We start from the raw sequence: 22,948 nt of genomic DNA, 5'->3' as shown, positions 1-22,948 counted from the left end.
TGCATTAAATTTTAATTAAACAAGCAGCAACCCATTAAGATATATTCCATTTTCAACACGCAAGCAAAACACTAAGTCATTACCTGGGGTAAAGATCCAAATAGAACTGCCCTAGCATTTCTCCTGTTGATTTATCCTTTACTGTATAAAGAGTAACAGTGTCGTGCCAAACATGAGCACTTTCTATTTGCTCAAATTCAAGTCCCAGCAGCTTCTGGTAAATATTCAGTAAGCCTTCTGTAACAGCTTCAATTGGGAAGTATTCCTTCAGTTTTTCCTGATCTATGGAGTACTTCAGCTCTTCAGTTTTGCTCATATAATAATGAAGATCCCATGCATTGATTCTTCCATCATAATCAAAGTTTCTTTCTTTACACTCCTCCTTCTTCAGTTCTAGAATGAATTGTCTTTCTTCCTCAGCCAAAGGCTTCAGCTTTTTACTCAAATCATCTGAAAGAAAGATTGGCTTAGAGTCAACTTCCATGTTCCTTATCTATTCCTATAAAATGCACTCGACACTTCAAGCACATACTTCAGAAGTGGGTGTTTCCCATTCATTCACCAACAACAAGCAACATCTGCATTCTTGTCCTAAATGCTAAAAATGATACAGTAGATTCCATGTAGGCCAAAGAGTGGTGTGAAGGGTTTAGTTGAATTTAGACTTTTTTCAAGTCATCATAAATGAAAAGTAACACTAAATACTTATGTTTGAACACTTTGATTTTATGTCATGTAATCTCAGTATTCCTCATACATTTCTTCAGCAACAGCCCAAGACTAGAACTATTGATAGTTACTGGAAGGAAGTGCAACACAAAATTCAATACTTCTAGCTAAAATTCTATAAAAGATCCAAGAGACCCAAGAATTCTTGCCTATATGATGTCTGGATTCTACACTAGCAAAGTTTCTGGATATTGAAGTCTATGATTCAAATTATTTCCAATACACTTTCTTTGGCAGCAGACATACTGAATATAAAATATTTAAGCTTACTGACACTTCCATACAGTACATTCTGAACTCATTCTCTTGTAAATATTTCTCGTTTATCAGAAAATTTTTCTTCATTAAGAATTCACAGTAATGTTAATTGTTGATATCTACAGTGTAAAATTTGGGAATTGCCACTTCTGTTTCTAGGAAGGCTGTAACACACTAAATGCATTTGCCTGATTGAAATATTGTTTGCAGCTTGTACTGTGCTAAATTCAGAATATGTCATAGGAGAGAATGCTCTTCTTCCTAGATGTAAGATCAGCTTATGAACATTTGATTTAAAACATGATTAGATAGGAACAAAGTAGAGCAAAACACAATATCATGCTGGTAGCTGAGGATATATCAAAAGAACCAAATAAAAAGTGACAATTAATTTGATGCATGTTCTCCCTCTGTGAGAATTACCATGACACATGATATGTTAACTTATGTGTGTCAGCTTCAAAATAAATGAAAAAACACAGTATTACAATCATATAATGGACAAAGAAAGTCTAAAATACTTCAAGTACACTTAAAACCCCTAACATGTAATAATAAATCAAAACAAAGTATTTGTTAATTGTCAAGTATACTGAAAACTGGTATTGCCAAATATGGATCTGATCTGATGGATGAGCATTTCAGGAGAAATGCAATAGAATTATGGGTTTAGAAAGAGGAGCATTAGAACCTCTTTACTGAAGCATAAACACCCCGATACCAGCAAACATACCTCCTTTTTGTGCTAATTTCTTTGGGGGGGGGGGGTTACTTGTATGATACATCAATATAAAGGAACACATATTCAATGGAGCTACCAGAGAGCAGAGGTTAACTCTACATCCAAGAGTCCACTGACAATGACAGGAGGACTCTGAGTTCATTCATAAACCACTGTGTTTAAAATTTTCAAGATACCTCTATTTTCAGATAAAATTCCATTACAGGGCTTTTGAATTCCAGATTTAATTCTTCACTCCAGATATAATTTTTAAATTCAGCTCATGGAAGTTGCAACATGTCATACAGTAAAGTTTTATACTTAATGCAGCTGTACCAGAAACAGACACCAAGGCTACTGATTCGCAAAAAATTGGGAATGAAAAGAAGCAGTTCTGATGCAGCCTCTTGAACTGATAAAACTGCTTAAGCTGCACATTTTACTCTGGTTCTAAATTAGGGTAACTGCATTTTGGGGCAGAGAAAGGTTTAATCACTTGTTTACACTGGCTGTCACAAAGAACTTGTGACAATCAATATAAGCAAGTGATTAAACCTTAATATTCTCACAATTTGCCTTGTGCTTCCTGATTTGGAACAACTTCATTTGTATAGCTATAATCTAAAAAATGCATATGCCAGAACAGAGGCAGCAGAGCTCCTTTTCTGGCTAAATGTCATGGGTGCTGTGACCCAATTATGTATTTAAATTCATCTTGGCTAGGGGACGTATTACTACATTATGTAGTAATGTTTTTGAAATCAAAACTTACTACATTACTACATTAAATATATTACATTACATTACTACATTAAATATGCAAGTACTACATTACTACATTCCTACATTAAATATACAAGTATTGCTTATAAATGTGAACAAACCTAAGAAGGTTGCTACGTTATCTGTGCTCTTGGCAGTGTTTACCTCCAGGACAAAGTTGGCATGTGTGTTATAACCAAGAAGCTCTGCTACTTTTGCCCTTAGTGGAAGTAACTGCTGCAGGATTTTTGTGTTCTCCTAAAAAAGAAAGTAGGCACATTTGTAAAATGAAATCAGAAACCACATGTTAACAAACAATTATCTCAATAATATCTGTAATCCTAAGAAATAGAAAATATTTCAAATTAAACACTTTCAGATTAAAATATAATATAACCTAAGATTCTTGGAATACTTCTTCTTGATGTTTGCAGGTAGCTGGTTTTCCTAGTCGACCTGATTCATTACTCTCCTTATTATTACAACTTATCTTTTTTATTTGATCAAAATATACACCATTTTCTTTCAGGTTGTGAAGAGCTTATTTCCTTTATCAACCATTTACATATGAAAGACAATAAGGAAATTGCTGGCAGCAGACTTAATTGCTTGTTAGTGATGAAGACAGATCGCTAATTATTGTGCCAACATCCACAGCTGGTTTGCAAATTTTCCTCTTTTGCCACTCTAACAACAGTAGTCAGAGAAAGATCTGAAACAGAAAACCCTAGAACTTGACTTAAATGTCTTAAAGAATCCTCAGGAACCTGAAAACATAACTACGTAAACCTCCAGCTCTGGAAAAGTGAGATTTGTTGGGGGAAAAAAGATCAAACACCAGATTCAAAGGTTGCCACATAGTTTTATCAAGAAATCTCTTTATGTGTGTTGACTTGCAAAGTGTTTAGTTCCTGATGCCATTTTATCTTGTACTCATCACATTTCCAAGCATTTCAAGCACAAAATCTCAACTCTGTTATTGCTCTATAATGCATGGTTGGTACAACTGTCTGAATGACATATCCTCTATCTTTCAATGCTTTTAAGATTTTGTACCTGTCTAGTTGTGCACATATGCAATCTGTTGATTTCACATTTGATCATCTGTATTTATAATTAAAACCTGTGCTTAAATAACCCCTCTCTATTCTGAAAAATCTCAAAGGACTACAGAAGTCACAATCAGACATCCTTTACTGTGAGGAAAGTGTCCATAGGCATCTACAGAACACTGCAGGGAAATTTCACAGAAGACCAAGATCCCACTTCTTTTAAAAGAACCACTTGAACATTAAGATATGCACACAGAGCCAGGCTTCTAAGGTCGCAGAAGGATATCAGAATAAATTGGAGCAAGGCACTGGTAAAGATCATACTGGTAAGTTTTGATTTCAAAATACTCCACAATGTGCAAAGCTTAAACCTAACATTTGAATGTCTAGCTCAATTTTTCAACTCTGTCACTGCACTGTAGAACAGCCAGTACGCAACATACCTCTTTGCATCTTGAGTTAAAGGCAGATTCCATTTTTCTCCTGGTTTCTGAAACACAGCACTTCTTCATAACAGGAAAATAGTGGGGATACTTTAAGGTAACTTTATATTTGTCTTTCTCAGTCTTCTCTAAACTGTTAATAAAGTCATCAGGAAGGCCATCTATAGAACACAATTAAATAAACAATATTTACCAAAATTATCTACTCCCCCATTTTTGTGAGACTGTTGCCATTTGTTTTGCTGCAATCCACCTTGAGATCAGAAATCTCCACAGAAATATGCCCCCTTTTCTACAATTTGCTAAAACTTTTTCAAATTCCACCACGCAAAGCAAAATTTGGAAACACTTGAGAGCAAATGAGAAAAACATGTAAGGCCACTAGATAAAAACTGAATACCATTAAAAAAAAAAGTCTGTTATTAGAGCACATTTTATGTGATGCCTTTAGATAATGAATCCCCAAATTCTCTGTCACATGAAATCTCTAGCTTTGTTTAAATTACTGAATTAGTTAAACTTTATTACAGGACTAAAAAAGCTTTTCCAATAATTACACAAGTGATTGTTTGATGATAACTGAGAAAAGGAACAGAGTACAGTCATGCTAAATGAAGTAGGACCTTGATGCAAGGCAAAGACCTCAGGAAGCACAAATATATGAAGACACCAGGAACACCTGTAAAAGATAACTCTGAATTGATTCTGGAGAAGGACTAAAAAGGAAACAGAAAAGACTGAGAAACAGTCAGAATTTCACTTGATCTAACCATCATGCATGGGGCAAAAATCAATTACTCCAGTAAAACTGGAAGGTTGAAAAAACAGAAACAGCAAACTCTACTCACCAAGTTCTTCCTTAGAAAATACAAGAAATGTGTTTTCCTCATTCAGGTTTTTGTTAAAGTCTATACATAGCTCATTCATTTTTTTCTTCATTGTCTTTATTTCCTGTATTGGGTATAAACTGAACTTAGTGGAAAAACAAAAATCAAAGCTGGCAATTTTTATCTTCCACATGAATAATATTTAATTTTTTTCAGATAGGCTCTCTATACTAACCAACAGTAAATACCAGGACTGAGCAAATAACACATTGCAGGTAGCATCACACTTCACACCCTGTCAGTGTTCCTTTTATGTTTCTTTCAGTCCTGAGCAATATTGTGACCAAGGGCTATCCCTTCAACATTTTAAACTCAGCTTAGAGAGGACTAAAGAGATTAAACAGATTCACTAAACAGTTTCATGTGCCAAAATTAAAATATTTTTTTATTTGAACAGCTAAATTACAATTTTACGTGTAAAAATATCCACTGAGATCAATGAGAATGAAGGGAGTTGAAAAGCATGCAACCTACTCAAAAACACTGTTTTGGAATTGTACAGGTATGGTATGACAGAAAGCATACTGCTCTCACAAGAAAAAGCCATTCTAAAACCTGTTGTAAAACCCTGATAGTCCTACTTCTGAAACATTTTCTAATATATCTCATAGCAAGTTTCTACATGTTATTGTCAAGTTCAAATAAACATAGTAGTTACAAGTAAGAGAATGCACACCAAATAAAAATCTAAATGTATTTCAACTATTGTTCCCTGAGGAATTTCAAAACACCTTTAGAGGCATCAGTTATATGAAAATACACATCAAACTACTCTCATTAGAAGAAGGATGTGGATGAATATTGATTATTTTCTACAAAGGGTTAAGTCTATTCAACAGTCAGAAATAAAGGTCATAATATAGTCAGAAATATCACTCAGAATTTGAAGAGAACTATGCTGGCATCTGTAGAATCCCACAAGATAAGAGCTAGTGTGTTTGTCTCAGACACCAACAGCAGGGTGGCTGTGGTGCAAACCAAGGACTTCAGGTAACAACAGCCAAGGACTGCTGGCAATAACATGCTGTGAGAAAGAACAAGATGTGACTGGACAAGGGGCCACATGGAGGTAGGACAGCACTCCTCTGGGACAAAGGTCTTTGGTCTATCTCCTGGAGATAAGCACAGCTCAGCACAGCACAAACAGAGAAATGGGGTGGAGAAGCAGGCACAGATTCTATGGGGAGAACAAGACCACCAAAGACCCAAAGCCCTCTGACTCATTTCCAGCACAGTGTAAAGAACAGACTGTGCATGACAACTAATTTACATAGAAAGTGCAAAACTTTTCTCCAGGGCAAGAAAAGCTTGTCTATAAAACAGCACCCCCATCCAGGCCCAGGCAGTGCCCCTAAGACTCTGGACACCTAGGCAGCTGTATTGATGCTGGAGGCATGAATCTCACTCCCTTTTTTCTTTCTCTCTTCCCCTCTTCAATTAATTTATCTCACTGTCTTTTCCCCTTCACTCTATCCCTTTTATCCAAAACCCACTCCTATGTGCTTATGCTAGGTCAGGGACTAACGTGCCAATTTCCATACCATGTATATAATTTACAAATCAAAGTTTGTAAGCTTTTGCAGACCCCTTGATTTTGTTGTTCCTTTCAACCACAAGCATCTGTATGAATCTTGAGTGCTCCCTTGCCATTAAGGGTGGGATGCTACAGCATTTCAGATACTGACAATTTTACTTCCTGATTGTCTGACAATTGCTTTCTAAGCCAGTTCTCCCTTAATGAAGAAAAATTCACAGAGCAGGTTGTTTTCTCCTCTAAGCTACTTTGATTTCTTTTCAGGTCTAAAATCTTAGACACATTTTACAATATCAGTTAACTGAAACTAGTGTAGCTGTGTGTTTGCAACAGTTATACATACTTTTGAATAGAAGTGCGGACTCACTAGTAGCCTTTTTGAGAGTTATCTTCCCTAGGAATCTATTTCTACAATCATAATATATAATACAACTTTTTCAGCTAGGCTTCATTTAGTCTCAAGACTATGAAGTGATGCAGACCACCTCTGTCTACTGTGTATCATGGATGTCTATCAAATTAGTTTAAAAACCTTCAAGTGATTGAAATTTAAAGGATATAAGTATCTGGAAGTAAGAAGAGTTAAGATTAGAGCAGTAATTCAGCAGATCCAAAAGCATGACCTTCAAATATATGCTTAGTACACCTAACTAACCATAAACTTATCCCTTCAACCGTTGGTAATGTTTGCTTTATAAAAAAATAGTCCATATTTACTTTCTGCACTTCTTTAGGAAGATGGAGTCCGTTTCTTCTCCCCATTTGAACAGATTTCTCTAGATATCGCTTTGTTTCAGGCTTTACATTTTCAAGATCACAGGTTTGCTGAAATGACAGTATAGGATAATTGAATTTATAATATTCAAGCATTAGAGGGGTTTCAACAGAGTTGTACTTGAGAACACAGTCATATTAAAAAAGGGAACATCCTGGATTTTAATGGGAAGAACTTCACCAAAAGACAATAATATTCTTATATTAATATAGAATGTTTTAAAAATAATATTCTTTCCAAGTGTCTCAGCACATTTACATGCTGTCATAATCACAAGCCCTTTCAGTTTACAGTACAGTGCACTTAAGCTTCTCCAGTAGAGATAGCTTTCATTTACATAGTTGAGGAAAATCAGTGCTATAACACTGTACCCTAAAAGTCTGAGGGATTGAAAAAAAACCCCAAAAGATTAGACATGTCACTTTGGGACATCAGATGGCATAAAATTTGAGCATATTTGTCTTCTCCAAAACCAGGCTTCAGTGACAAAAACAAAACAGTGTCACAGAAAATTCTGAGTTGGAAGGGACCAACAAGGACCATCATCTTGTAAGTACTACACACATGAAATTTTGGAACTCTCAGAACTTTTAGAATTGTCATGGTTGAGGATTTTATATACCATTTCATAGATGTTTTGGAGAACCTTGCTAATTTATTCCAGGAAGAAACCTTCAGACAGAGCAAGAAACAAAACCTACTTAGAATTCCACAAACAAAACCTGAAGCAGCTCTTTACATCAGGCTCTCCTGAAGGCATGTGGGTGGAGCAGACTGGCAACATTCTTAAGCATGCCTCTACTAGTCAGCATGAGCACATGTTAGGCATTACAAAATTTCAAATTATAGTTTCACTACCAAATTCACCTTTATTCCAAGTTTCAAAACTCAAAATACAAGTTTTTCAAAGAATAAAATATGGAGCATATTCAAAAGCCTAATTTTATGAAGAAATTTTCCCCTCTAATGTGTGGGGAAAAGAAAGTGACTATATTATTTTAACATTTTCTTGAATTAAATGTAAAAACCTCAATCATTTTTCTCCACCAACAGCTCTTAAATTAAGCATAATTTAGAAGGAGTACTGTTGTTAATTTAGAAAACTTTAGTCCCCATTAAGGGGAGCTAAAGTATTCTGCAAGTCACTGAGGTCAAGCAGATTTGCTCATCTCTTAGTATGCTGTGTTATAAATAACACAGGAGTGTGAGGGCCCTCATTCTCCTCACCCCAATATAATCTAGCCCCCTGAAAGATCATGAAAATAAATTAATCTACCTGAATTATTAAATCACCAGTGAGGCCATGAAAAGTCTGATTTAATCCAATTGTTTACTGCTTTTTTGAATTGGTGAAATAATTTCAGCCGAAATTTGAATTCTGTTTGTGGAAGTTCTTTATTCATGTTCTTGGAGCCTGACTTTTAAACTGAGAGTTTCTAACAGGAGAAGGTGTTAGAAATTTAGCAAAAATGTACAATAATTTTATGATTTGGAAATACAAATATTTGACCAGTCTGGCACTACTGGAAATTTCATGTTTGCTTGAGAGCAAAACTCTTACTAGTTTAACAGTTATTAGAAGTGGATATATACGCAGAAGTTGCCTCTCTGGCAAACTAATGCTAAAACATGCTTGCATGCTGCAGTTAAGAAAAAAATCTAAAAAACTTAAACGGAGACTTAGGCAAAAACTCTAACTGTTACAAAGGTCAAAGACTGCTGCAAGGGAAAATGAAATAAGAAAACACCAAATGAGGAAAAAAAATTAGGAGAGTAATAGTAGTGAGTAACAGCAATCAGTTTTCACTACCTACTGTCAGATAGTCCTGTAAATTAAAAATAGATAGATACACAGACATGTTAAGGTTAGTCCTCAGAGTATCTGTGCATTCTCTAGTGGAGGGTGGGGAAAATCACTGTAAACACCACATACAAACCAAGCCATTTAATTACTAGCAACAGAGCAGGGGAAGAAGAAAAAACCAACATAAAATACAGAAGGGAAAAAATCAACACGAGGCACCATCTGCCAACACACAACAGAACATACTCAGAATGGGGTTATTATATACTTCCACAAATATGTAACAAGAATATCCAGCTTGAGGAGAACACTTGAAAATTTCCCTGGAAAACACAGCAAAAAAGGCAATGGTAATAGAAGGCAATTTAGTATGGTTCTGCAAGTATTATTCTAATTCCCACTCAAGCCTGAAAAAACCAAAATGGTGACTCCAAGAAACAGGGCTCCAGTATTTTATGAGCGTTAGAAGAAGATTAAAAATCAGTGGGGTTGAGAGGAAAAAATCACATATAAAACATAGCAAAACATATATTTTTTTGTTATCACATTAGATAGCATCCTTGCATTATCCATTACACTTATAAGAAATTTATTACAAAACATCACCAGACATATTGGAACAAAATCAAATATTCTTTCTGATATAACCAAATATTCTTTCTTTGAGCTACAAAATAAGCAGTACAAATGAACAATATGAGATACCTATAGGTGATCAATTAAAAGAGAAGCTAAATAGAAACACAAAAAGGACAGAAGCTGGTTCAACACTAAATGCATTTTTTAACATAGTTTTATTTTGAGGCTGAAGAAACAGATGAAGAAGAGGATAGAATGTAATTGTCTATAACTAGCTGATCAAAAGAGGTAATTTCAGAGGTCAATACCATTTATATATTCTCACTAACCTACGTAACTTAAAACAACTTTTAAATTTAAAATTCTCAACTTTTTTAATAAAGCAGAATTTTGGACACAAATTCAAGAGCAATATAAGATAATGTAAGCGCCGTACTCCCTCTTTTCTTCCCTCCCTCTTGGAACAAGCTCAGCCAGTAGAAAACAAAAAAGTTTTTTCCTAACAGGTTTCCCTCTTTTAGTTTAGATTCCTTGTATCAGTTCTTTGGAAGACTAGACAAAAGTCAAAGCTTTGCACTGGAGAGCAAGCATTGCAATGGAGAGAGAAGGATACACAGATCTAGATATGAGAGGCAAAGAGTAGGAACAGCACAATACAGTGTTTTCTGATGAACAGCAATGTCCCACTGGAAAGATTTGAGTGGCACAGACACAGAGGAAACACAAAGTTATTTTGAAAAGCATTGTGTATGCCAAATAATTTTAGATAAATTTAGATATATGTCACAACTTATGCAGACATACTGTTATTTACCTGTAAATAAACAATCTTCTGAAACACGTCTTCTCTCATGCTCATCTCCACATCAAAATTTGACAGTTTTTTGTCAGCTTCTGTACTTGCTAAGCGTATCTCTTTGTCAGGGGAGACATGCTGGGGAAAATCCAACATGCTTCTTTCCACTGTTTAGATAAGAGGCAATGAACACAGAAGGATAGACATGCTTTAAGGAAAAGGAGCTTTCCCACTTCTGTCATTTATAAAAGACATAAGAAAAAAGTATCCAAAAGCAACCTGACACATATAGCAAATAAAGTGATTATATGTAATATAAAACTGAACAGGTGGAAGGACAAACCCACACACCATTGTAACACATAAATATTTTACAGAAGATTTATAAACTCCAAGCCTAATTATCTCATAATCTTCTACAAAATCAGCTGAATGGTATATAAATACATTAAAAATGCTTCATCTTCCAAAAGTCATGTAAGTAAAGACTGACGTTTCATAGCTGGCACAGATGCTTCCATGTTAGCATTTAAAGTCAGAAGCTCCAAATCTTTCAAATATGGCCATCTGTCCTGAAGTTATTTTTACGTTGTTATGAGCACAGTGTCAAATCCCCATGTACTGCACTCTTCTGTGTTTAAGACGAAACAACATGGCAAACAGGGAAGATGCTGTCTGTGCATTCTGAACTTCTAGAGATTGGAAGCTGAGTATTACTACTTTTTTAGAATATACTTTTAAGATTAAGTAAATCCTTGCTATTAAAGGAATATAACATCTTATAATGACATTGAATAGAAATCCTAAAATACAAATGAATCTGCCTAATTAAAAATCAAATTACAATGTTTCTACCATCTACCTTTCCAAAAGTAGATTTTAGAGTAACAACATATTAGGTTGATTTAAAGCTTGGTAATTTTATGTGATATGCAGTCATTTTATCAATCTCCGAGACAGAGTCAAAAATGCAACCAGGGGCATGTGATTCTTCTTGACGTTCATAGGAAACTTGCCCCTTCGCCTCCTGCCCTTATGCAAAGATGTTTCAAAACTATAAACTGAGTTTTGGCAGCTTCCAAGTGTAATTTAAAGTCTATTGTCATCTCTGTCTTTTTGGATAATGAGCTGCAGTTACTGGGGTAGGTCTTTATGTGAAAGGGACACACAGACCTTAAATTCCAAGTTTCTTATGGAAGTCTTGCTGTGGTAATACATCCCTCTCAGATGCCATGGGCTGTTTCACAGCAGGTCATGATAATTTCACATACAGCTTTGAAGATTAGCATTAAAAGCTTAAATGTGACCCACTACTGCAATAGTATGTAGTGAAAAACTTTCATCTTCCATCAAGTCTTGGTGGCTGTGCTGAAAAGCTGATGACCAATGTTTTCTGAGTCAAACATGGATTTTCCTTCTGTAAATCTTTGCGGTAAAAAGATTTACAATAAGTATACCAAATTGATATTTTGGTATAACTAACACTGAAGCTGGCAGCAGGCTTTTTTTTTTTTGAAAATTACTGTCTTTCTGAGTATGCCAGAATAAAATTCCAGCCAATTCACTGTATGTGCAACTTAAAGTAATGTGAAATCCAGACCAATGTTACAGTATAATCATTTGAGACGCCAACTGTGCTTTTTTGCTAGTGAAAGATTTTGCTCCCAGCCAAGGTGGCTGTTTCTAGCACCTGTGTGGCTACTGTACTTTTTTTTAGAGTATTAAAAGAATTTGACATCTATTACACTCACTGTTTTATAAATAATGCAGCCAACACCTGAAAGGTCTTTCTCAAGATATGCAATATGCAGTTTGTGTTGTACTTGTTCCTCTGACAATTATTAACAAATTAACGGAATGACCTGTGTTTGACCATTAAAACCCATCCACATATTGGTATGGCTTGATAATTCATTCAGAATGATCTAGATGTGACTGCATGACCAATATCTCCCTGGATTCTTCAAGACCTCAGAGGCCACAATTTAAATGTGAGCAAGTAAAGAAGCCTTCTTTCAATAGCACACTCAAAATTCCCTCATCATCACATTTTCTCCCCTAGCAGTTTATCAACATTTCCATTACTCCATCCAGCTTGCTCGTGTCAGATTCCGCAGTGTCTGAAAAAAGCACTGCTTACCACGTGCAATGCACTACACATATCACAGACACACACTGCAGCCCACACTGCTGCAGTGTCCCCTGGCAGCTGCACAGGGCTGAAAATGTAACTGGGCGGAGCTTCACATGCAAAACCAAAACAGGTGACTAATGCAGGCCTCTGGGAGGTCCTGAAAGATTACGGACTCTTGAGAGGCCTCTACACATTCCACACAAGAACAGCAGGGATCAAAATTGAAAGCAACAACTATTTTTTCTCAGTGCTTCCTTATGTGCAGATGGAATGCCTTATGCAAAGAAATATAGAAAACACATGCTAACCTGCATATTCCACTTCTATATCTGCCAAAGCCCGTATGGTATTTTCATGTGTTACTTCTTCAATTTCAAGCATCCCAATGCTGTCATATACATGTTTTGTCTTCCTGATAAGTTCTTCTGTTCTTGTTCTAATTTCCTCTGGTGACAGGTCCCATCTCAAAAGGTTTCGTCCTGCTGCTATGTATGAAGAAGCCTTGAGCTGGCTAGTAATTTCTGCTCCTAATGTCATTCTCAACACAAGCCGTGGCCCAATGGACCTGAAAGTATAAAAATTATCTTTACATAGCAAGATTCCAGTTCAAGAGACAGTTCACAGTAAACATTAAAAAACCAGCATCAGAATATTTTTAGAAGGAGGAACAAAATACTTTGTAGAGCTGTTATCTTTATCAATTAAGTCTAATTTTAAAATAAATCTGTCTTCTATCTTTTTCATTTAGAGTATGACTACGTGCAAACAGGGACGAAAACTTTGGTATTGACAAAACCATACAGATTAAACTATGACTCAACCTTCTAAGGAAAACAGCACTGCAGTTACTGGAACTCTGCAGAAATAGACAGTACTAACATTTTTGAAATAAAGAATAAAATCCACATAGTAATTTATAGATGACAAAGAATAACTGCAAAGTTGCACAAAATAAGACATAAAAAACATCACTTGATTGTATTCATAATAGCAAATAATTTTATATTTATACAGGATTTCAGTGAAATAATCAATATGGGAGGAAACCTAGTTGCTACTCATTTGCAAATTTATTCCTTCAATTGTGTTGGATTTTAAATAGGCTTTTTCACTCTTTTACCAGAAGAGATACAATCCTTTACTATGATTTATGTATTAATAATCTATCAACTATAGTTCTAATCAACTGTATTTCAGCTTCTTTAAATTTAAGCTTGCATTCAAGTAGTCAAACTTGCTACATTTTTTACTATAATACTACCAGTCTCTCGTAAGTCTCTGACAGTCAGAGACTTACTGTCTTCCTATTTCAGCTACATAATTTAAAAAAACGAAATCACATGTTGTTATGTTAATAATGACAACTTAAAATTTTCAACAATAATTAAAGAAATACACAGAGATCTTGCTAATAAAGGGATGTTTTCTTCACACTGTTTTACATTAAGTAACCTTTTCTCTTAACACTAGCCATTGTACCTGTATTGATTTTATTGTAAAATCTGTGCAAAAGTGCACAGAGAGGTTTTGGCATACAATGCAGGGAACATGCATAAAAGACAGTCAATTTTGGCCTGAAGGCATAGCAAAGCAGAAGAATGAAATGCCAACAAACTGAGAAGGGCTGCATACATGTCTTCTGTTTGAAGGAAGGCAAAACTTTTTTGTCAAAAGTCTTACAATTCTATAACAGAATTTCTCCAGAAATAGCCTAACTGAAATTATTTGATGCAAGACAAAAACAAAAGACAACATTTCTACCCATGCTTTATTTTGTAACTTTATTTTCCTTATTACTACAGATTGTTCATATCTTTCCATTCCAATGTAGGTAAGTTGTTTATTTTTCCCTTTAGTGGCATACAGGAAGATCTGTGTCCAGATTATTGACAATTTCACTTTGAAAATGATGTGTGAATAAAGAACATTTGTTCCACCTCTGTTCTTTTTCTCTGATACCAACTGAGTTCTGGCACTAGGGCATTAGTAACTTCTCCACTGGAGTACTGAAACTTTTACTTTCAGATAAAAGTTTAGGATAAATGAAGCTGCTGTCATGAAAGCAAAAGATTAAGTAGTAAGATTCTCAGAACGCGTTCATTTCCCATCCCCAAAATCTACTGAAATCTACCCTGAATCTACAAATCCATTAAAGAACAGTACTTCATTAAGTCACAAACAGATTCTCAGTGGACTGCCCTGTATCTAGTTTTTCACACATTGCTACAAAGGTCTGGTAAAACCTCTTGGGAGGTAAAGGGAAGCTCCTCAGAAAAAGGCTCATGGCTCTGAACTCTACCCCACACCACCCACACCCAAGAACATGAGGAAGACTACACCATGTTTCACACTGAAGTCAAAATAAAAGTAAGGTGGAGTCAAAGGAAAACAACAGCCTGAGCAACAAAAAGTATGCTAAAGTGAAGGATACTAAGCAGATATTTTTAAAGAGAACCTATTGCTTTCAGTCATTCAGTATCTTCACCTAGAAATTTAGACAATACAGCCCTGCCTCTGACCAACTGCATATCTGCAAACACTAAAACAGTCACAGCACCAACATATTACATCAATTTCAGTGTGTGCAATAAGATTTATTAATAATTAAAGTTGGACTGAACTGAAGTTAATGAACTGGAATATAGGGTCTCAGATTAACAGAGAACAATATTTTTAAATACTAAAAAAAGATGCAACCCGATTTTCTTAGTATATTGGCTAGCTTAATTAAGACATATAGCTATAAATTTGAGAGCTTTAAAAATTATTGGCATAAGTGCCAGCAAGTTGTTGACTACCTGTTAGAAACAGGAAAACACAGAACTGCCCAGTTTTGAAATGGTGATATCTTGTTTGTTCTGTTGATAGGAAGACACAGGCATTTATGTAGATCAAAAAATGAAATTGTATCACTGAGGAAACCTTTAACTTCCCAGATATATAACTGGAATATAAGTTCTTTTAATAATTCTAAGAACCAGATGCAACACAGATGCAACAGCGAAGAGTTTTCTTCAAACACTGAACCAAGCAGGTACAAATATTATTTTAGACTTGCTTTAGGTAAACAGCACCAACATTACAGAACGCCCAACTACTGCTTGCACTGAGCAATCAGAAGTTGATTCAGTTTAATTAGATGGAAGGATGTTGCCCTGCATAGGCTGTTGCTAATGCCTGAACTGTTTGGTTCAAACTGTTTCAGCTATCACACTCAGTTTTCTCTGGTGTAGAGAAGAACACTAGAGGCATCTGAACAAGCCTGGGTTAAGGCTCATGTTCAGCAACAGCACTGCCTTAAGACATTTCTGTCAGTGTTCCTTCCTCTGATGCTCATTTCTGCCTCTGTACTTCACTCCATCAATGGCATCAGCACAACTGTTAGTACAGTGATACTTAGAAAATATTCAGGACAGCATATAGGAAAAATGAAGTGGACCAAAAACATTCAGGGGTGACAGCTTTTTGCCAGGTAATTGCCCTTTTGATGAGTGACTTCAAAACAGCTGTGTCGGCCTAAACAAAATGTCAGTAAAGTAAAAAGTGTCAGCAGCAACCTAAATTTTCACTACTGCCAGAACTACATGTGAAATCATGAATTTAGTCTAGCAAAGAGAGTCTCAAGATGATTGCTGTCATTAAGCATACCACTTAAATGTCCTAAAGTAAAAAGAGCTATTGATGCAAACAGGCAATACAGGCATAAGAACAAATTAGAATAAATTGGTCAGGAATACATGAAAGCTGGAATTGCAACAGACATATATAAGCATCAGAGCAGTGAGACTCTGAAAGAGATGTCCAGTAGGTCCCAGCAAGTCTATTTATAACATGGTGCTTGACTGGCTTATAAAATGTATTAGGTTACTTGGTTACCTAAGGTAGCATGGGACTAGATTTGATCACTCCAAATGCCCTTCCAGTTCCTGCATTTCAGGTCCTTCACAATTAACACAACTTTATTTATATTGCATTTTTATAGTAAATATCTAACTGGTCTCTATTGACAACTTGCACTGGCTTTTTTCTGGGGTGAGCCCCATGGCATCTAATAATGCTAATGGAATGACATACAAGGCTGACTGAAATATTTTATGCATTTGTGCAGTGCTTCATCCATTTAGGAGAACATCAGAACAAAGACTTCATTTGGACTTTCAGTTATAACACAGATTATTACAGACACAGCTGTTTTCACAAATTATGGTGAAAACATAATTTGTGAAACCAGCTAATCTGCCAATCCCAAAAGCAGTAAGAATGGTATTTTCTACCAAAAGCAGAGTAAGTTGAATAACACTTAAAATCTTAGTAGCTACTTCTAAAAAAGATTTTTAAAGAAGAAAGCAAAGCTTCTAAATTGCAGGCTGCAATAATTGCAGAATGCCAGGTAATTTCTTTCACCAAAAAATCTACAATTTGATTACTTGCTGCTTCTGGACAATAGAAATTTGATTTGATTTTACAAAGGAGAACCTTTATAATACTCCATTACAACAATACAGTGGCCACCATAACTGCTGCAAAGACAAACAATGCAATTGAATTTACAGACTTGATTTTTCACTTGTGCAATATCTTAAACATTTATGTAAGTCTGGTTTTGCTTAGAAACATTTTCTGTGATTGAAATGTGTGTCAAGCAGCCTTTTGTTGGTATGTTCCATTAACACTATTAAAATAAAACAAGAAAGCCACAATCTGTGAAGAAGCAGCAGGGAGGCATAGCACCAGCTTTAGAAAATACAGACAAAAGCCAAGACGCTCCTACTACTGAGAATCATTATATAATACAGTCAAAATTTAAGCCTGCTATCTCATTTAAGTCTGATTACAAAATGATAATTCTAATTCCATCAAAGACTTTTTAATGGCACTTTCAGTTTTCAAATTAATCTTCACCTGAACAGTATTAGTTAAAATGACAAGTATATTTTTACAGAGGGAAGTAAATGAGCTAATGTATTTCTGGGAAAAATATATACAGACCAATTTATTGTACTTGCAAATACATTTGACAGTTCCATGTAGCCACACAAAAGTCAGGGTATATTGGATTCATACAGGATGGAAAACTGTATTCTCTCCTGACAAAAGAGAATAACAGCTTCAGAAAGTGAAGTGAGAGCCAAGATTACAAAAAGCGAGAAAGACAGAGGGCTGTGTGTGTGTGTGTGTGTGAGAGAGAGAGAGAACAAATTCAGATAATTTAGTCATCAAGTTCTTAAATATTCTAATACAAATAAACACAATTAAGTCTTTCTTGCTGGACCTTCAGAGGACATTCCTATGGATATGAGATCCATAGGAATCCGAGTAAGATCGGATTTGCAAATCACAACTAGTGCCATAAACAACTATTTCAATCAGTAACATTCAGTATGAAAAATGCTGGAGTTCAAATTCAAGAGAAACATTTTGGTCTTTTTATTTTTTGAAACAGCATATCTTAGCTAAACACACTTGCTGGTCTTTCAGGCTGCAGGAGAAGCAGTGCTGCATGCTGGAAAGCAGCACGGTGTACCTGAAGACTGTACCCACTAGATACCTGCAAATCAATATCCACAGGGGCTCAAGGTTCTGACTCCACCTAGCGGCCTCACCAAAATGAAAAACAAAACAAAAAACTAGACACACCCTACTAAGGCAATAAAAAAACCTGACAGCTTGCCTCAGGACAAGCTATTTGGTACTTGAGTACCATGCCATATATTAGTATTTCCCTGGAAGTCAGAGTCAAGTAGTACAAATATATAGAAATTACAGCAGACAGGCTGGTTTAAGTAAAGTTTTTAACAGTCAAGCCTCACATGCAATGGAATTTTAAAAAAAATTAAATGAAATTAAAAAGGATTTCAAAACCAAATCTCAATTCAACAGCATCTAATAAAACGTACAGTACCATTGGTCTGTTTCACAGGATGTGCTTTATAAAAAATTTAACGGGCTAAAATATTCATATTTTTTAGAGATCCTTAGTTTTGGCTTGAATTTAAAATATACTTTTATATTACTTTCAGTTTTGATGCACAACTTTAGACAAGAACTGACAGTGATGACTGCGTATCTAATAGAAAAGCAATGACAAATCAACCAAAATAAGATAACTGGGTAGTACAGGGTAAAACAAGAACAGAAAAAAAATCCAAGACAGAACCAGCAGAGTTAAATGGCTCAAAGTTAATCACAGGGCAACATTATTTCAGCTAAGCCAAAGGAATGAAACTAAAACCCTTCAATATATGGCTTCTTCCTGCCAGACAAACACATATGAAGTCCTTTTTCCATTTCACTTCTCAGTCCTCTCATCTATCTGGCTCTTAACAGTATATGGAACAGTGAATACATGCCTTGAATTCCTGGGCCATTTTCCTTGGAAAAGTATTTGGCTCTGTTTCATAACTGTGTTTGGCATAGACATATCTTACTGTAGCAAAATATAGCATGTTTAGTATTTCCTAATTTAAAGTCCCATAATGGCCATTAGAAACTGATTTTTAAAGCTTCATTTGAAGAAACAGAAAACCTAGCAGCTTTTGACACTAAACCTTAATTTTGTCACACCTTTCAGAAAAAAGAAATTCTCTGCACCTGAGTTCACTGTACAGTCAACATTAACTATACTTTCAGCCCTTCCAGTCTAAATGAGCAAGTCAAAAAAATCTACAAGTCATACAAACATTTAAAATCCTTCATTGATACATTCATTACCCTCAGTGCTCATGACTTTACTATGTGACAAATGTTTACTGGTTTTCCAACAGAATTAACATGAGAAAACTAACTGAAAAGGTGCTCTATGGCAGCTAACAAAAAGCCCAGACCTTCAGTAGGAACTAAACCAGTGTACTCTAACATGACACAACTTACTTATTTCTTCTCCCCTTTTCCTCCAACAGTCTTTAAACAAAATGAACTTGGAAACTGGTCTGATTGGCTTTCATATAAGGAGGTGATTTCCACACAGTAGTCTGCAGTAGAAAACACAGAAATGCTAGGGTATGGTTTCTGCAGTGCCTGATCTCTAACATTATGGTACACAAGGTTTTAGGGAAAAAAATGGAACAAAACCCAACAACCAATGAACCAAATTAAAAAAAACCAACATACCCTAAAACCCAAACCACAAATTACTAGTACTACTAATTTAGGTTTCACAGCATTCTGTGAACTGTATCCATTGCGTGTCACAGCAAACCTCCACCAAAATAACTCGCTTGCAGGATCTCAGGAAAGAATATTCTTACCAACACTTGCACACAGTAATTGTACTATACTGAGTCTGAGGCACAAGGCGTTCACTGAGGTTGTCTTATTGTTTGGTTCTACCGTCAGGTCAACTGTGGAAACACAGTGGGAAAAACATTGTTTTTAAGGTCCTACAGCTCTCTCAGATGCTGCTGCATAAGCATGTATATTTCCATCATGAGAGCCATAAACAGCAAGTGCAGGCTGTTTAGTGCAAACAACACACTCCCACGATAGCTCAGTAGTGGAATGCAACCAGATAATGCATGAGAAACAGCTTGTTGATGCTATCTGAAAAAGAGCTGGTATGCAGGATGGAGAAAAATACTGGGAGTTTGTAAACGCTTTCTCTGATTGATAGCCAGTGCTAATTTGGCTTCTCACTAATCTTGTCTCATACAGTCAAAGCAATGAGAAATGTTCCCTTGCCATCACTAGTGAGACGAAAACCTCTGTGTCTTCCCAGCAGATAATGACCTACTCTGCCTTACTTGTTTACCACCTTAATTCAGTCTTCCTATCTCCTTGAGCAGGCTCCCAAACAGCCTGCTCAACACCACAAATTAAGAAAGGAAATGAAGCCTGCTTTCTTTTCTGGCTTTTGAGTGAAAAGTGATTTAGTAACACTGTGCTTCGCAGGCTGGTTACAGGCCATGTGAAATATTGTTTCACCACAATCAATATGGCAAAGAACTTCGCTTATTTAACTTTCCAGTGAAGAAATAAAAAGTGTCTGTTAGAGATGGTATGAAAAACACAAATGCCCAGTAATATTTTGCTCAGAAACAAGTAAAATGACCATCATCCCTACCTCACCTTCTCTAAACATAGACAATTACCAAAAAAGAGTCTCTGCTTCAGAGAAAAATTCAGACTCAAAAATCTATAGTTCAGTTAATATAATCTATTTTACTTCTACAAATCATTGACCAAAAGGTCCTAAAGAAACTATGTTGTTGTGGGATGAGCAGGTAGGTCCTCTTGCAGGTAAATGGTTATAAAAATTGGGCTGGTAAAAATGGCTGCTTATTTTTCTGAATGGAACTGTGTGACTTGCAGAAGCCTGGAAGGTTCCATGCAGGGTTCTGTATTCTTTCATGTCTTTATACATCATCTACAAAAAGCTGGGATTAATAAAGTCACAAAATTTACCAATGATTATTTACCCACGACAATGCAGTGTACTAAAGGCAGCCACAAAGAGATGAAAAAGAATGTCACAACACAGAAAAGTTTAAAACCACTAACACAAGGTGAATTTTAATCTTAATAAATGTCACATACTTCTGACTTTACATACACAGGAGGAGTTGTGAGACAACTAATCATTCTGGAGAAAAAACAGTTCAACAGAAACAACAACAAAGCAGCAGCTGCAAAGAAAGAAATGATAGGATTTAGTAGAGATGGAGTAGAACAAAGCACAGAATTTCATGCTACGTGCATAATACATGCATTTCTGATCATCTGAACAGTTAAACTCTCTCATCTTCTGTTCACCCACTTGCCAAAACCTTTTTCTGTTCTACCAAGTCATGATGACTTAGAAACAATGAAGGCTTAGAAACAATCAGCTGCATTGAGCAATGGACTCCACTCAAAGTACAAATACTAACTAGAGTGGGATTCTTTGGAGTGGGAAAAAAAATCACAGAATAAAGCACAACTGAAGAAATACTCCAAAGATCTAAATGATCATAAAGAGGATGGATAGAAAGAACAAGGATCAATTTTTAACCTGTAAGTTTCAACATAACCAGCAAGAGTTTTAGGAGGAAGTTTCAATATAAAAAGGTATTCCTGGACAGATTTTTATACAAGATCATATGAAAAAACCAGTTTTTTTGCTAGAAGTCCCTAATTCCTAGACTGTTCTGAAAAGATAATACTAGATGTACATATCATTTTACATGTTTTCTAAGGTACCTTATCCTGACTCCTGCTGAACAATGGTGACACTTTCAAACTATTCTAAAGAAATCTTTACAAGCCAGGCATTTGTTGCTTTATAGTGAGAATGACAGAACAGGTATGTCCTCAAAATACATTAACAACATTTTTTAGCATGGACTAACTGGTGCTCCATGGGTCAAATAAAGTTCACAAATGCTTGCCAGCTCAACAGCTTTGTCTCACCCAGTCCAGGAAATAATTTTGTTCTGTAAATTCCATCTAATAGACAAACTGCTCCTCAGAAGCCTGCTGTGGTTAGAAAGGTGGCAGCTGTTGCTTTTGACCACAGGAAAAATTGCTGCTGCAATACCCAGAAGAGTTTATGCAGCCCACAGATCACAGGGAAAGGCAAAAAATATCCCAAATATCTTGTTTGGCCTTTGCCATTTCGGAGGTGTTGGACCTGATACTTCAATGAAAGAAACAGATATATTATTGTTTTAAGTATGAAATAAGAAAATTACAATGGAAGTTCTTCCCATTTCTTTGTCCTCTAGTGTCATTCCCCCTTCTGTCTTTTCCCAGCCTTAGTTTCTTGCTGGTTTTCTTCCTCAGTAAGAGAAAGGACAGTGTTCACAGTATCTTTCCACTTTCTTTCATTATATTGTGTATATAGTGCAGTGTGTTGGTACCTGTCTCACTGGTGTACATGCATTTTCATACTCAAAACCTAATTTTGAAGATTTTCAAAGAAACACCCCAGAACTCATGAATTCAAGAATTTTTTTAGAACAATAAAATTACTTAAATCAGTGTGTTTTCTTTTATTTTTTTCATATAGAGGAGTATCCTCATAAACTAATCTGACTTCTATGCTTAATTATCTAGCCAGTTTTTTCCCCATGTATTTTATCACATTAAATGTACATCTTTAAATCTTTTGAATCTGAATGGGAAAAAAATTAATTGGAAAAAGCCTCCTTCTGCAAAGCTGCCTATTTTAATGAAAAGAATCAAACCCTAACATCATTTTATATAATGTAAGGCACAGTACTTGACACTTGCTAAGAATGGTCATTTTTATCTCATGTTAAGATGCCCTCAGGAAAAATAGAAGTTGGGACAGAACCTATTCAAGATTTCTGTGACCAGCTCCTTAACTTTTGAAAGTTGGGAGGTCACTATGACACAGTCAAGAATACTGTCTTTCATGAAACAATTATTTGGGCACACTGAAATGATGACTTGAGAAAAAAAAAATCACAATTAATGAAGTGCAGCAACCATTCCCCATTTCACTGATTTTTACTTAAGAAGGAGGTATCCTCATTGT

At 35.6% G+C, this 22,948-nt stretch overlaps 1 protein-coding gene across 3 annotated transcripts in view; it reads right to left on the bottom strand.

The window, feature by feature from the left end:
- The window catches only part of NLN (neurolysin), a 35,773-nt gene that overhangs the window by 11,412 nt on the left and 1,413 nt on the right, over positions 1–22,948 (bottom strand). For 2 of the 3 annotated variants that reach the window (XM_063180618.1, XM_063180619.1), the window contains exons 2-8: positions 12,783–13,039; positions 10,359–10,507; positions 7,104–7,211; positions 4,814–4,916; positions 3,966–4,126; positions 2,593–2,728; positions 84–450 (exon numbers count right to left, since the gene is read on the bottom strand). In XM_063180618.1, coding sequence (XP_063036688.1) covers positions 84–450; positions 2,593–2,728; positions 3,966–4,126; positions 4,814–4,916; positions 7,104–7,211; positions 10,359–10,507; positions 12,783–13,039 — 1,281 coding nt within the window. The remainder of the gene's footprint in view (positions 1–83; positions 451–2,592; positions 2,729–3,965; positions 4,127–4,813; positions 4,917–7,103; positions 7,212–10,358; positions 10,508–12,782; positions 13,040–22,948) is intronic. The other variant, XM_063180620.1, reaches the window with a different exon arrangement.

This window comes from Melospiza melodia, chromosome Z, assembly GCF_035770615.1.
Source record: "Melospiza melodia melodia isolate bMelMel2 chromosome Z, bMelMel2.pri, whole genome shotgun sequence".
NCBI lineage: Eukaryota > Metazoa > Chordata > Aves > Passeriformes > Passerellidae > Melospiza > Melospiza melodia.
The sequence above is the reverse complement of the archived record's forward strand: the minus strand, read 5'-3'. Positions and strand labels throughout refer to the sequence as shown.